This window comes from Microtus pennsylvanicus, chromosome 16 (genome assembly GCF_037038515.1).
Source record: "Microtus pennsylvanicus isolate mMicPen1 chromosome 16, mMicPen1.hap1, whole genome shotgun sequence".
Classification (NCBI taxonomy): Eukaryota; Metazoa; Chordata; class Mammalia; order Rodentia; family Cricetidae; genus Microtus; species Microtus pennsylvanicus.
In genome coordinates, this window is record NC_134594.1 from 11,763,640 (window position 1) to 11,776,120 (window position 12,481).

A 12,481-nucleotide genomic window follows, 5' to 3' on the forward strand; every position below is an offset into this window, starting at 1 on the left:
TTACATAAATCATGTCGTTCAATGGAACAACTTTTTGTGCAGTAAATTGATGAGGATTATTTATAAACTGCACAAAGAATTTGAATTAAGGCAATTTGTTTTAGAAGATCACTTTACTATAAATAGAATAACATTTTAAAGGAGAATAAAAGTTTTAAGTAATTACCATTGGGGAAATGATGATACTACTTACTGGAAGTTTAGTTTATTGAACCTTCACAGGTCATCAATTTTACATAATAATTTATTTAATTTTTCGCGAACAACTGATAGAGGAGGTATCAATGTCATTAGCCTCATTTTACAGATGCAGAATAGGGAAAACGATACATGAACTAAATAAAAGAAAGATTTGCAATTCAGATCCAGTATACATCTGACTTGGCCACTCTTCTATTACTGTGATGAGACACCATGACCAAGGCAACATATAAAATAAATTATTTAATTAGGGCCTTGTTTACAGTTTTGGAACGTTAGTCCATAATTACTATACCAGAGAGATTGGCAGCAGGCAGGCAGGCATGGTGCTGGAGCAGTAGCTGAGAGCTTATATCTGATCAGCAAATTCCAGGCAGGAAGAGTGACCTGCACCCAGAGTAGGCTTTTGAAGTGACAGACTAAGGCTGTGCCTGCTCCAACAGGGCCACACTTCCGAATTCTTGCCAAACAGTTCCAACAATTGGGGACCAACCATTCAAATTTTGAGCATATGGTGCCATTCTGACTCAAACCATCACAATGTCCTTAACTTGACTGTCACTGTAGTTAACATGCAACTGCTTATTTCATTAGACATTTTCAGTTTCAAGTAAGCTTCTAAAACATCAAATATTCTATATCTATTATAGAGTGTAGTCCTGAATGGCTTCAAACTTGTTACTCAAGTCTGAGATAACAGGAAGATTGCCACCACATTTAATTTTACACAGTGTTCAGAATTAAATTCAGGGCTTTGTTCATGCTGATGCATTCTCTACTAACAGGGTCACATCCTCGGCTCTAAAAGCACAAATGTATCCCAATATCTTAAATTTATTGCATTTCTGTGTGTGTGTGTGTGTGTGTGTGTGTGCATGTGCACAGGCATATTTGTTCACCCCTAAGGGTCAGAGGACAAATTGAGGAAGTCAGTCCTTTCCTTGCTCCATGTAGGTCTTCAAGAGAAAACTCAGGTCTTCATGTGTGATAGCAAGAGCCTTTACCTGCTAAACTGCCAATATCTTAACCATGAACAAGTGATAACAATGTTAAGAAGATGAATAACATTTCAAACTAGTTACTTAGTGAGATGATTTGTTGCAAGCTTTGTGAGCTAGGACAAGCTTAAAGAGAGCATGCTATAGTTACAGTATTTCCATAACTTTCATTAAACTTCTTTAAAATAACAAGTAGGCTGTACTACATGGATGTAGCCTTTGTAATTGTCTCAGTCCCAGTGCATGTGTATATTTAATGCAGCACTTTATGGTAAAATTCTTCTATGAACATGTATCCTGTGTTTTTCTCTTTTTTTTTCCACAATTTTCTGCTGTGGGACAATCATCTTGTAGCCTGTAAAAATTTGTAACTTGTATGGTTTTAATACAATGCTGATTGGCCAGTAGCCAGGCAGGAAGTATAGGCAGGGTGAACAGGCAAGAAGTATAGGCATGGTAATGAGAACAGGAGAATTATGGGAAGAGGAAAGGCTCAATCTGCAGTTGTCACCCAGTCACACAGGAAGCAAGATGAGAATGCCTTGCTGATAAAAGGTACCAAGCCACGTGGCTAACACAGACAAGAATTATGAGTTAAATTAAGGTATGAGAGTTAATAAGAAGCCTGAGCTCATAGGCCAACCAGTTTATAAGTAATGTAAGACTCTGTGTATTTCTTTGGGAATGAACAACTGTAGGATTGGATGGGACAGAATCCTCTGTCAATAAATGATGCCCAATGTGGGGCTCTAACCCACAACCATAAGATTAAGAGTCTCATGCTTTACCAACTGACCTAGCCAGGCCAATTCTAATACAAGACTTAGACTCCTTAGGATAGAATGATTATTAAAACGTTTATCATATGTTTATTGCTTAATATTGTTTATGTTGATTGTAATTTTAATCATATACTTGATATCTGTTCCTAGTGTATATAGTCTTATATTGTATTCAGAATGCTATTATTTAAACAAAAGGGGGAGGTGCTGTGGGAGCTCCTTCAAACAATAGCCTTTAAGATACCAGCCCACCTGGGTGTGTTCTCTTTTACTATAAATGCAGCTGTAAAGCATGCACTCGCTCTTTTGCTTACGCCTGATGAATTTGGTTCCAGTTCACCATTCATGCAGAGGATTGTGATCTAAGAGTGTGATCTGTGAGTCTACCACTAAGTAAACAACCATTTATTATACATAATTCTGAACCAGTGTGGAATTATTTTGTAACTTTTGTCATCAATTTTCTTCACTGGATAAACTGCTGAGTCTTTTTAAAATAGTTTTCTGTGAAAGAAAATGTAACAAGGCATTTTTTTTCACAACAGTTAGAGCACTCAGGATAGATTTCAAAGGGAAAGGGGATTTTCATAGCTACAGTACTCAATATTTTAGTGGATGACTGTCACACTCTTTGAAATGAGTGAGAACAGAGATGTGACCTGACACTCATGACAGTATAGAAACAAACAGTAGGTGCTCAGAACCATAAGTTTGGTGCCCTGTTGTCTGATGGCATGGGTTTTTATTTCCTTCTATCTTCATCAACGATGATAAATAGTAGAAGACACTCAATTGAGCCTCAGGAGATTCATGGAGGTCTATATAATTTTTCTGAGGTCTTCTTTGTTTCCTAGTGACTGAAATAGAGAGAATAAGGCTGATTTTTAAATGGGACCACATTTACAACATTGTAATAATAACCTAAGACAAATTGTAGCTGGAAGTCATTTCTACATATTATCTATAATCTTCAGAAGAGATATTTTATGTACTTTTGATGTAATCCAAAATGTCAACAAATTAGAGGGATCTAAGACATGGCAAACACAAATTTGCTAGTGATAGGAAGTGATGCAATAGGTCACTTTAACTTGCAAAGAAGTTTTAAAACATGACACCTAAATGCAGCTAGACTGATTTTCTGTAGACACTGACTGCAGTCAGATCTATAGATCATAACTTCATTAAACCTATTTGCTTAAAAACCAAGCTGATAGCAGGGTGGTGGTGGCACACGCCTTTAATCCCAGCACTTGGGAGGCAGAGGCAGGCGGATCTCTGTGAGTTCAAGACCAGCCTGGTCTACAAGAGTTAGTTCCAGGACACTCCCCAAAGTTACAGAGGAACCCTGTTTCAAAAAACAAAATCAAGATGCTATGTAAGGTTTACATACACTTCGTGGAAGTTTTCAGAAAGGAAACACAAAGTCCCTTCAAAACAAAGCAATAGTATGCATGCTAAGCCGGAGGACATATATTATTTAGTTTGCAGAAAATTTTGAATTAAAATCAAACATTTCTCCTCTTGCCTCTTTGCTCTGATGTCACTACCTCTCTTCACTGTAGCTGTCAAGCTTCTAAAATCTATATGAAAATTCACTAACACCGAAACAACAGACTAAATGAAGCATGAAACTTGAGATAGATGCCCCATTTAATAAAATGATCACATACAAAGAACCAAATATACTAATTTTGCTTAAAGGGAAAAATTAATAGCTGCTTTATGCAGATATTTTTTTTCCTCCTTTCAGGCTGTACTATGATTTTTGTCCTGTAAGAGAAATGCAGTGCTGCTCTTGTTGCCGTCATATTTAATTCCCCAAGAGACTGCAGTTTGTCATTACAGATGGACTGATAGCCTTGATGGTATCATTGAACTTTTGTCACGACAAACCTGGAAGACTTGCTGTGTGTCAGAGAATTTTGTCATTCATCTTGCTTTTGAAAGACCAAATTTATTTGCAACCTTGAATGACATTGGCTACATGAAACAGCCTGAAATCTATCATGCCTGAGTCTTATAAAACTGCAATTTAAAATCCTAAGTGTTGACCTGGTTTTCAGAACCATCTTCAAAGTCAATGACTTTCAAATACTTTCTTACAAACCCAGCAAATTTTTAACTGATAACAAAACTTTATGTTTTCATGTATTTTTGTGGGCACATGAGGTCACCTAACATGTACCATATGTTCTCATTTTCTTTTTAGAAAGAAGTAGAAATTAATACCATTGAATCACATGTGTGCGTGTGTCTTATATTCATAGAATGTCAGTGTGCAACTGGAAAGTCAACAGATTAAGGCATCGGGGCTTAACTTTTCCTCAGATTATTCAGCCAACATTTAACAGATAACAGAATTGCATGAAAGTATATCCAGGGAAATCAAGATTGTTTTTGAGCTTTCTGTATTGAAAAGTATACAATAGGCTGTATCAGAAGATAGTCTTGCTATTGTTCAATTTAAATTAAGCAGAAAGCAATTGAACACTTCCTGTTAACCAGGTTTGGATTTTTAAATATGTGGAGTGGGGAGGGTCTGGTTTCTGTGACTTCCGTGGCCAGCAGAGTGGATATCCTTGGGAGTCAAGAAGGCAGTTCAGTTCAACATGACTAAGTAGCTGGTGTTGGTTCAAACTTTGAGGGTCTGACTCCAACTGTTTTATTTTAGACATATTTAAGCACAACACAATTTGATGAAATTTTCCCGGTGATAATTAAGTCAACGTCGCGTGCAATATAAAACATGCATAAATCTCCTTGAGGAATAAAGTAAGCTAAATAAAAATCAAATGTGACTACATTGAAATTCTTTGTAAAGTACATGACACCTTCTGTGAAGATAGGTACTATAAATGGACTGAGAAAAACACACTTATGATAAGGTTCTGGCATAATGTCCAGTGTGGTCTCACACAGATACTACATAGGTCACCAGGCTACTATGCAAGTCTGTTCCCAGCCTTCTGGGCAGAGAGGAGATATTTTGTTCCTTCTGCTGAAGGAACAATCAGGTGTGCTAACATTCCAGCTTTCCCTACTGCTATCTGTGAGCACAAGGATATACTGGCCTCCTATATATGTGATAATAAAAACCAGTATTGTTCTTCTAACAATAATGGCCACTGTTTATAGAGTTTATTCTATATCACGAAATGCACTAAATATTTTGAACATGTAATATAATCTGATTCTCGTGGTAGCTTTATAAAGTTATTCTCCTTTTATCATTTTCCCCTCAAGTTTTACTAAAAATAAGTTGAGAAATAGAAAGATACATGACCAAAAAACAAAACCATCCACAGTCATTTCATTCATGATTAATTACTGAGTATATTTAACCTTATTCTTTCTGATTCTTCCAGAGCATGATGAATAGATCCATGGATATGTGTATTGTAACACATGTAAATATACACATTCTTCTTCCAGAGCATGCCTGATAGGTCCATGGATATGTGCACTGTAATATATGTACATATATAACTCTTCTTTCAGAACATGGTTGATAGATCCATGGATATATGTGCTGTAACATATGGCTCTTAAAATTTGTCATACAGTAAATGGAGAAGAGGTAGGTCTCCAGGGAGAAAGTTTCAGGTGACTATGGGATGCTTTAATTGTATACTGCACAGCTCTGTATGACTGCTTTGCTTTAAAGAGGATGAAAGACTCAGGACAACCTTGTTACTGTAAAATGAGGAAACTGGCAAGTACTAAGTCAGCCGTATATCAAGGTCAGCACCAACCAAGCTAAGTCCTGTACATGTGAAAATTACCCTTTATCCCTGTGGTCTCACTCATCAAAAACATGATTTCCAACCTAAAACAAGATAAACATCATACAAAAGTATATCGAAAATTACACCTCACAACATCGAATTAGTTTTTCTCAAAACTCTCAAGGGCATCAAAAGTATAGAAAGTTTGAGGCTTAAGGAGACAAGGCAATTAACTTGGTGTGATGTCATGGAAGGACTTCTGAGACAGAAGAGGGGGATTATTTGAAAGCAGGAAATGTCAATAATGTGTAACCATGGCCTATCGATATTGACTCATTAATTAAATAAATGTATCTAGCTAATGTAAGGTTTTATAGTCATGGGATGTGGGGAATGTGTGGTGCAGGGTAACTCTTATTTTCACAATTTTCTCATAATTGTAAAACTCTTAAAATACATAATCAGCTAAAGACATATTTCCCAACAAAACATGAAAAATTCCTACCTAATTATAAACATGAAAATATATATTCTGGTCATTTTCAGAAAGACAACATTGTTCTAGAAAGGGGCAGATAAATGGAGGAAAAAATGATAAGTCCAAGAAAGAGTGAATAGAAGGGTAAACAGATGTTATTCATTACATAAAATAATAATATGAGGTAGACATCATCTAAACATCTGAAACCACCATAACAATGACAATGGTGCAAAAATTCCAAGCCTACCACTGTCAAAGGAACTCCAGTGACTATAGGTTCTGGAAGTGGTTAAGCCCTAATCTATATTAGAATATAATAATGAATGCTGTGCTAGGGTTATCACGAAAAGTAATAAATTAATATTCAGCGGGCAGTTGAAAAGAGAGGAAAAGTTGCAGACTAAAATCATAAATTTAAAATAAGGTGCTTATTAATAGAAGTTATAACATGATACCCAGTAACTTTATAGAAATAAGCAAACGGTAGATTTAATTCGAAGGTGTCAGTAGTTAGAGCTCAGTTACATGCCATCATCCTATTGGTAAAGAGTAAGGTATCTAGAATATGTTTATGTTCGGAAAGAGCTAGAATATATTCAAATAATACTTAGAGAAACTTCAAATGTTCGGATAATGAAGTGTAAAAGTAGACTTCAGAGAATGAAATTCATGCAAACAGTCATCAATAGGAAATAGATACAGGTAACAATCTAACAGAAAAGTCAGCTCTAATGAAAGATGCTGGATCTAAAGAGGCACGTTTTATAACAAAGAGTCGTGTGTGCTAGGAAAATGTGGCATTGTTAATAAAGCTTCAAACTGTATGAAACAAAACTCTCCATCATAATAGGACAAACAAAATCTGATAAAGAGATTGAGAAAATCCTCAAAAGATGTAAAAATATGAAAACCCTGGTAACAAACTTGAATTAATTAAATATACATGTTTATACATATTCAAATTGTATACATATAATGTGAAACCCATACTGGGGAAGTGCTAGAATGAAAGTAATGTAACAGATTTTGAAGAATTGAGATTTTGTTGAATATGTATATACTGCACCACAAAATTGATCTAGCATTTCATACCGAAACAATAGAAAGTTCACAATGGTTTTTAAGAAAGACCCCAAAATATAATTTAAAATAACCTGAAGAAGAAATGTTTATTTATAATAATAAATGTTTTGAGCTGAACAATAATTAAAATGCAACATGAGGAACAAAAGCAAGTAAAGAATCGGCAATACTTTAGCTTTTGGAAAATTATACCTACCCCAAACATCTCAGTGCAATACACTGTCTTCAGAAGCTGTCATAGTGTCTTTCTCTCCTAGATCACCCATGAAACTGTTCACTAAAAGGACGAATTCCTTATCCTTCCTTTCTTGCTCCTCCTCCTTCTCCTTGTCCTTCTCCTCATTCTCACCCTATTTCTCTTTCTCCAGAAGTCCTCGAGCCTCCACCCAGTTTCCAATTTATGAGTGAACAGCCAGCATACAGGAGGAGTTCAACTGCCAACTGATTCTACTGACCCTCTTGGGAGGACCATCAAATTGGGCTTAGCCATCCTCAGAAACACGAAAGAAAATAACACGTTTTCTTTTAACCACTCATTGCTGGGGTAGGTTGTCACATGCATATATGGGTGAACAGAAGTAAAGTTTTAGAGTAAGATTAGAAGACAATGGTTGAAGTTAGAACTGTAAGAGAAACACACAGAAAGAAGAAGAAAGGTAATGACAAAGCACAGGATAACTAAGAAGACAAACGAGCAACACTGAAAACTGAATAGGGCCAAGACCTTGGTATTGGAAAACACAAGATGAATGACAAATGGCTGGGATGGAGATGTTAAGTGGATGATGAGGTGGTTTGAATGAGAATAAGCTAACACCTGTCTCCAGTTGATGAGTTGTCAGGGAAGGAGTAGGAGGGATGGTCTTGTTGGAAGTGTGTCACTGAAAGTGGACTCTTAGATTCCAAAAACTGACACCACGCCCAGTGTTACTTTGTCTCTGTCTGCTGCCTATAGATCAGGCTGTAGCTTTCAACTTTTGCTCCAGAAAAACGTATGCTGCCATGATCCCTGCTATGATGATAAAGGACTAACCCTCTGAAACTGTATGTAAGTTCCCAATTAAATGTTTCCTTTGTTGGGGGCGGGCAGTAAGAATTGCTTGGTCATGGTGTCTCTTCACAGTAATAGAACAGTGACTAAATAGAGGTATGAATGATGATAGACAGATGACATATGCATACTTACCCAGATAGATAAATAAGTAGATTGATAGACAATAGAAGATAGGTAAATCATAAACAGATTCTAGACAACAGAAAAATATAAGGGAATTTAAAACAATTCCAGTAAAAATAAAGAAGAAGAAAATTTATAACCTAACACAAACACATTACTCAGTGTTCCTTCCTCAAAATGGGTTCTGGGAACAAGAGTAGAGAGTTAAGTACAGATTGAGCAGGCTGGGTAGCTAAAAGTGTGGAAACATTGAAAAAACTTAGCAGGAGTATATTCAGAAATTTATATGAAATAGAAAAAATTCTTTGAGTGATACAATTTACTCCAATGCATTAAGCTGTATAACCAAATATTTTTACGTGTAATAAATAAATTAAGCTCATAAGTGATTGCACACACAACACACAACAGAGTACACACATAGAGACACACATTATACAAAGAGCCACATGCTGCAAGTAGCATAGTAAATGAACTTAAACAAACATTGATGTAAGAAATAAAACCAAACTATTAAGATGATAAAAAAAATATTTTTAACTTGCTTTCATTCTCATGAGAGGTGGATATAAGAACCTGGTGTTATCAAAAATGTGGGGATTTATAAGGAAAAAAAAGAATACCAGTCATATCATAAATATAACCACAAAAATTGTTTTAAAAATCCTAGCTGAAATCATAAATGAATCATTTGAATCATATAAAGTCTTGATGAGATTTATTTTAGAGATGCAAAATCAGTCAGTGTCATTTATTACCTTATATAATTAATAAAAAACCAAATAGTTTTCTGTATATATTCAATAATTGTAAGACCTAACACTTGTTTTTGAACCAAATATGTATGAAATGAGAACATTCTGAAGTGATATTTTGTTTATAATCTAACAAATAAAGCTTCCCTGGAGATCAGAGTGCACCACTAGTTGGCTATAGAGGCTAGGTAGTGGTGACACACACCTCTAATCCCATCACTAGGGATGTGGAGATAAGAGGAGACAAGACTGGGCAGAGAGAAGAATATAAGGTAGAAGGAGACAGGAGCTCAAATGAAGTCTATAGATGCAGTCTGAATTTTCACAGGGACAGGATCACCCCTTGGGTCTGAGCATTGGTAGAGGTAAGAATTCCCTAGTGGGTGGTTACTCTGCTTTCACCCCTAACATCCGACGTTGGGTTTTTATTCTTAAGACCAATTAGAAATCATAATACAGCATTTTTAATCTGATCAGATGAATCTTTATATATGGACTGATAGAAATACAGATTCATTTCCACTACAAGAATGTGCATATTAGAAAGCCATCCTTTCAAGGCTTGAAGGGAGACAAAGTCGATTACAAATATCTCTTTACTTTGAGGTTGTGCCCTAAGACCAATAACTATAATAACCAATATTTTAAGAGTTAAACAAATTGACAGACTATTTGAACAAACTTTTCAACAAATGTCACTCAAATGGCCAATAACATGAAAATGTGCTTAGCCTAATTAATAACCAGGAAAATGCATATTAAGACAAAATATGATGCCATTATAAAATATCCAGAGGATTTGAATCAGAAACAGGATATCCCAAATACTGGAAGAAATTAGTGACATCTGGTCCCCAATACACAGCTGGTGGGAGTATAAATCAGATTAATCTCTTTGGGAGACTGCTTGGTTATAACCATTAAAACAGAACATGTTGGACTATCTGACCCTGTGACTCCTGTATCATCCAGCGGAAGTACATGTGTAAATCCACTGAAGGCTTGCTTAGGTGAGAATATTCATGTCAACATTCTTCCCCATCACCAAAACAGAAAAAAAAATGATCAATTGTGCTTTATCTGTGAAATGGATTAATAAACATTCTGGTAAATCCTTAGAATACAGCAGTATTCAGGATACAGCAAGAAAGACTGAACTGCAAGTTCCTGCAGCTCAAGGGTGTGTCTATAAATGGATGGCTAAGGAAGGAAGGCAGACAAAAACACAGAAAAAATTCACAGTCCAAGTTTGTCTGGACACCTTACAAAAAAGTGAAGTTGGTCTGTAGTGTCTCAAGGTCAAAGCAGCTGTGACCTTCAACTACACAGAATGTTTATTGAATAATAACCATACTTGGTCCCCGCAGTGAGCTTGTGCTGCTCCTCTGTGGTTAGGCTCACACCAGAGCATAGCCTAGCACACACAAGCCCTCAGGTTGGATGCCCTCAGTGGCTTCCACTATTCCTCACTGGTCAGTCTTTCCTGTTGTCTCTTCTCTCCCCCGCCCAGATCTCCCATCCTTACTTGCCCTGCTGCCTCATGCTTTCCCTTCCCCACCTTCCCTCTCCTACCCACACTCGTCTTACTGAGCAAGCATCTATCAAGGTAACTACTCTGCCAAGGTAACTACTCTGCTTACACTGACCATGCTGATATGAGCACAAGAGTAATAATGTAATCAGTCAAGGCTGAAAATAAGTTAGAATATTTCTCAGGCATTAGTTGCAAAGGATCACTGCATAAATTTGAGTTCTAAAACTAAAGACTTTTAGCCATGGGTTTAGAAGAAGACTCAGCAAAGCTATAGTTCTGTTTAATCCCCAACCCCTGCTAGATACTACAGAACACTACTGTAATTTCTCTCTATGTTCTGGATCTCACGTTGAATTGCTGACTGGTAGGAAATGTCCTACAAACTCTCCAAATCTATAGCACTAAAAACTCCTTACTTAACTATTTTAAAATAGTTATTACTACAGATATCAAGGATTAGGATGTGGCTATTTCTCTATGACACATTAGCTCTGATTAAAATGAGAAGCTCGGGCTTGGGATATGGCTCACTAGCTAAACCTCTTGCTGCTCAAGCTTGAGAACCTAAGGTTAATCACCCATGCACAGCTGGACACAGTTGCACAGCTGCAATCCCAGTGCTTTTGTGACAAGATGTGACAGGAAAGGGAGATCTCAAAAACTCAAAGGCCAACTATCATAGCGTACACCAAAAAGAACCTGTCTCAAAGGGGGTCGAAGCTGAGGACACCTGAGGTTGTCTTCTGATCTCCATCAGCATGCTGTGCCGCGTGCACACTTGTAATCACATGCATATTCACACACAAGTGCACATAGACACAAAATAAAATAAAATTAGATGCTCTTCTTTTCTCCTTAAAATCTGATGAGGAAGGAATGCCAAATTGGTGGATCGATTTTAGGAGAGGCATTGGAGGTTTTTTTCTGTGTATTTACTTTGGAAAGACTGATTCTATACAACTATTCAATTGCAGATATAAACGAATGTGCTGTTGACAATGGTGGCTGTCAAGACCAGTGCTGCAATACGATTGGCAGTTATTACTGCAGATGTCAAGCTGGCCAAAAGCTGGAGGAAGATGGCAGAGGATGTGAAGGTACCAGAGAAGACTTTCTGCTTCCTGATAAGGAAACAGAGAACATCTATAGAATGCAAATATGGGGGTTGCTTTCCTTCTAAGCCAGTTGAAGCACTTGTGTTAACTATTGCCAAGAGCATATCTTCTTCTTATGCCTAGATTACAGAACTGGGACCCATTAGAAAACTTGAAGTAGCTTATTATAGACAGCATATGATTATATTCTGGTGTTGGTTGTGTCATGTTCTGATTATAGAATTTCAATCATTCATTTAAGTCCTGGGGTAAAGAAAATTTTTGAAAGCATTTTATTTATTTCTATAGCAAAAAAAAAATGGTACTTCTTATAAAAGAGTCATCTGTTACCAAATGAGCTTTGGCCCTGACTTTAACCTTTCTTTTTCAAATTAATTCTTTTCATCTTTTATTTTTTTAATTCAACGTATTATTTACTTGTCAGTCATTGAGTTTCTGTTCTCTATTAGGCATTATTCTTTGCCTTAGAGATGTAATATTAATGAGCAATAAATTCTTCCCTGAAGGAGCTCATTGATTAGAGGAGAAGATGGCAATGTATGCTCAGATCTTACAAACTGATGTGGTTGGGAATCCTTAAGTGGGGTTAAATGCACTGGGAACAGAGATACGGGTTTTACTCTTCGG

At 36.5% G+C, this 12,481-nt stretch overlaps 1 protein-coding gene across 5 annotated transcripts in view; it reads left to right on the forward strand.

The window, feature by feature from the left end:
- The window catches only part of LOC142836509 (EGF-like and EMI domain-containing protein 1), a 626,698-nt gene that overhangs the window by 370,245 nt on the left and 243,972 nt on the right, over positions 1-12,481 (forward strand). For all 5 annotated transcript variants that reach the window (XM_075950806.1, XM_075950804.1, XM_075950805.1 and 2 more), the window contains exon 5: positions 11,714-11,836. In XM_075950806.1, the coding sequence (XP_075806921.1) occupies positions 11,714-11,836 (123 nt within the window). The remainder of the gene's footprint in view (positions 1-11,713; positions 11,837-12,481) is intronic.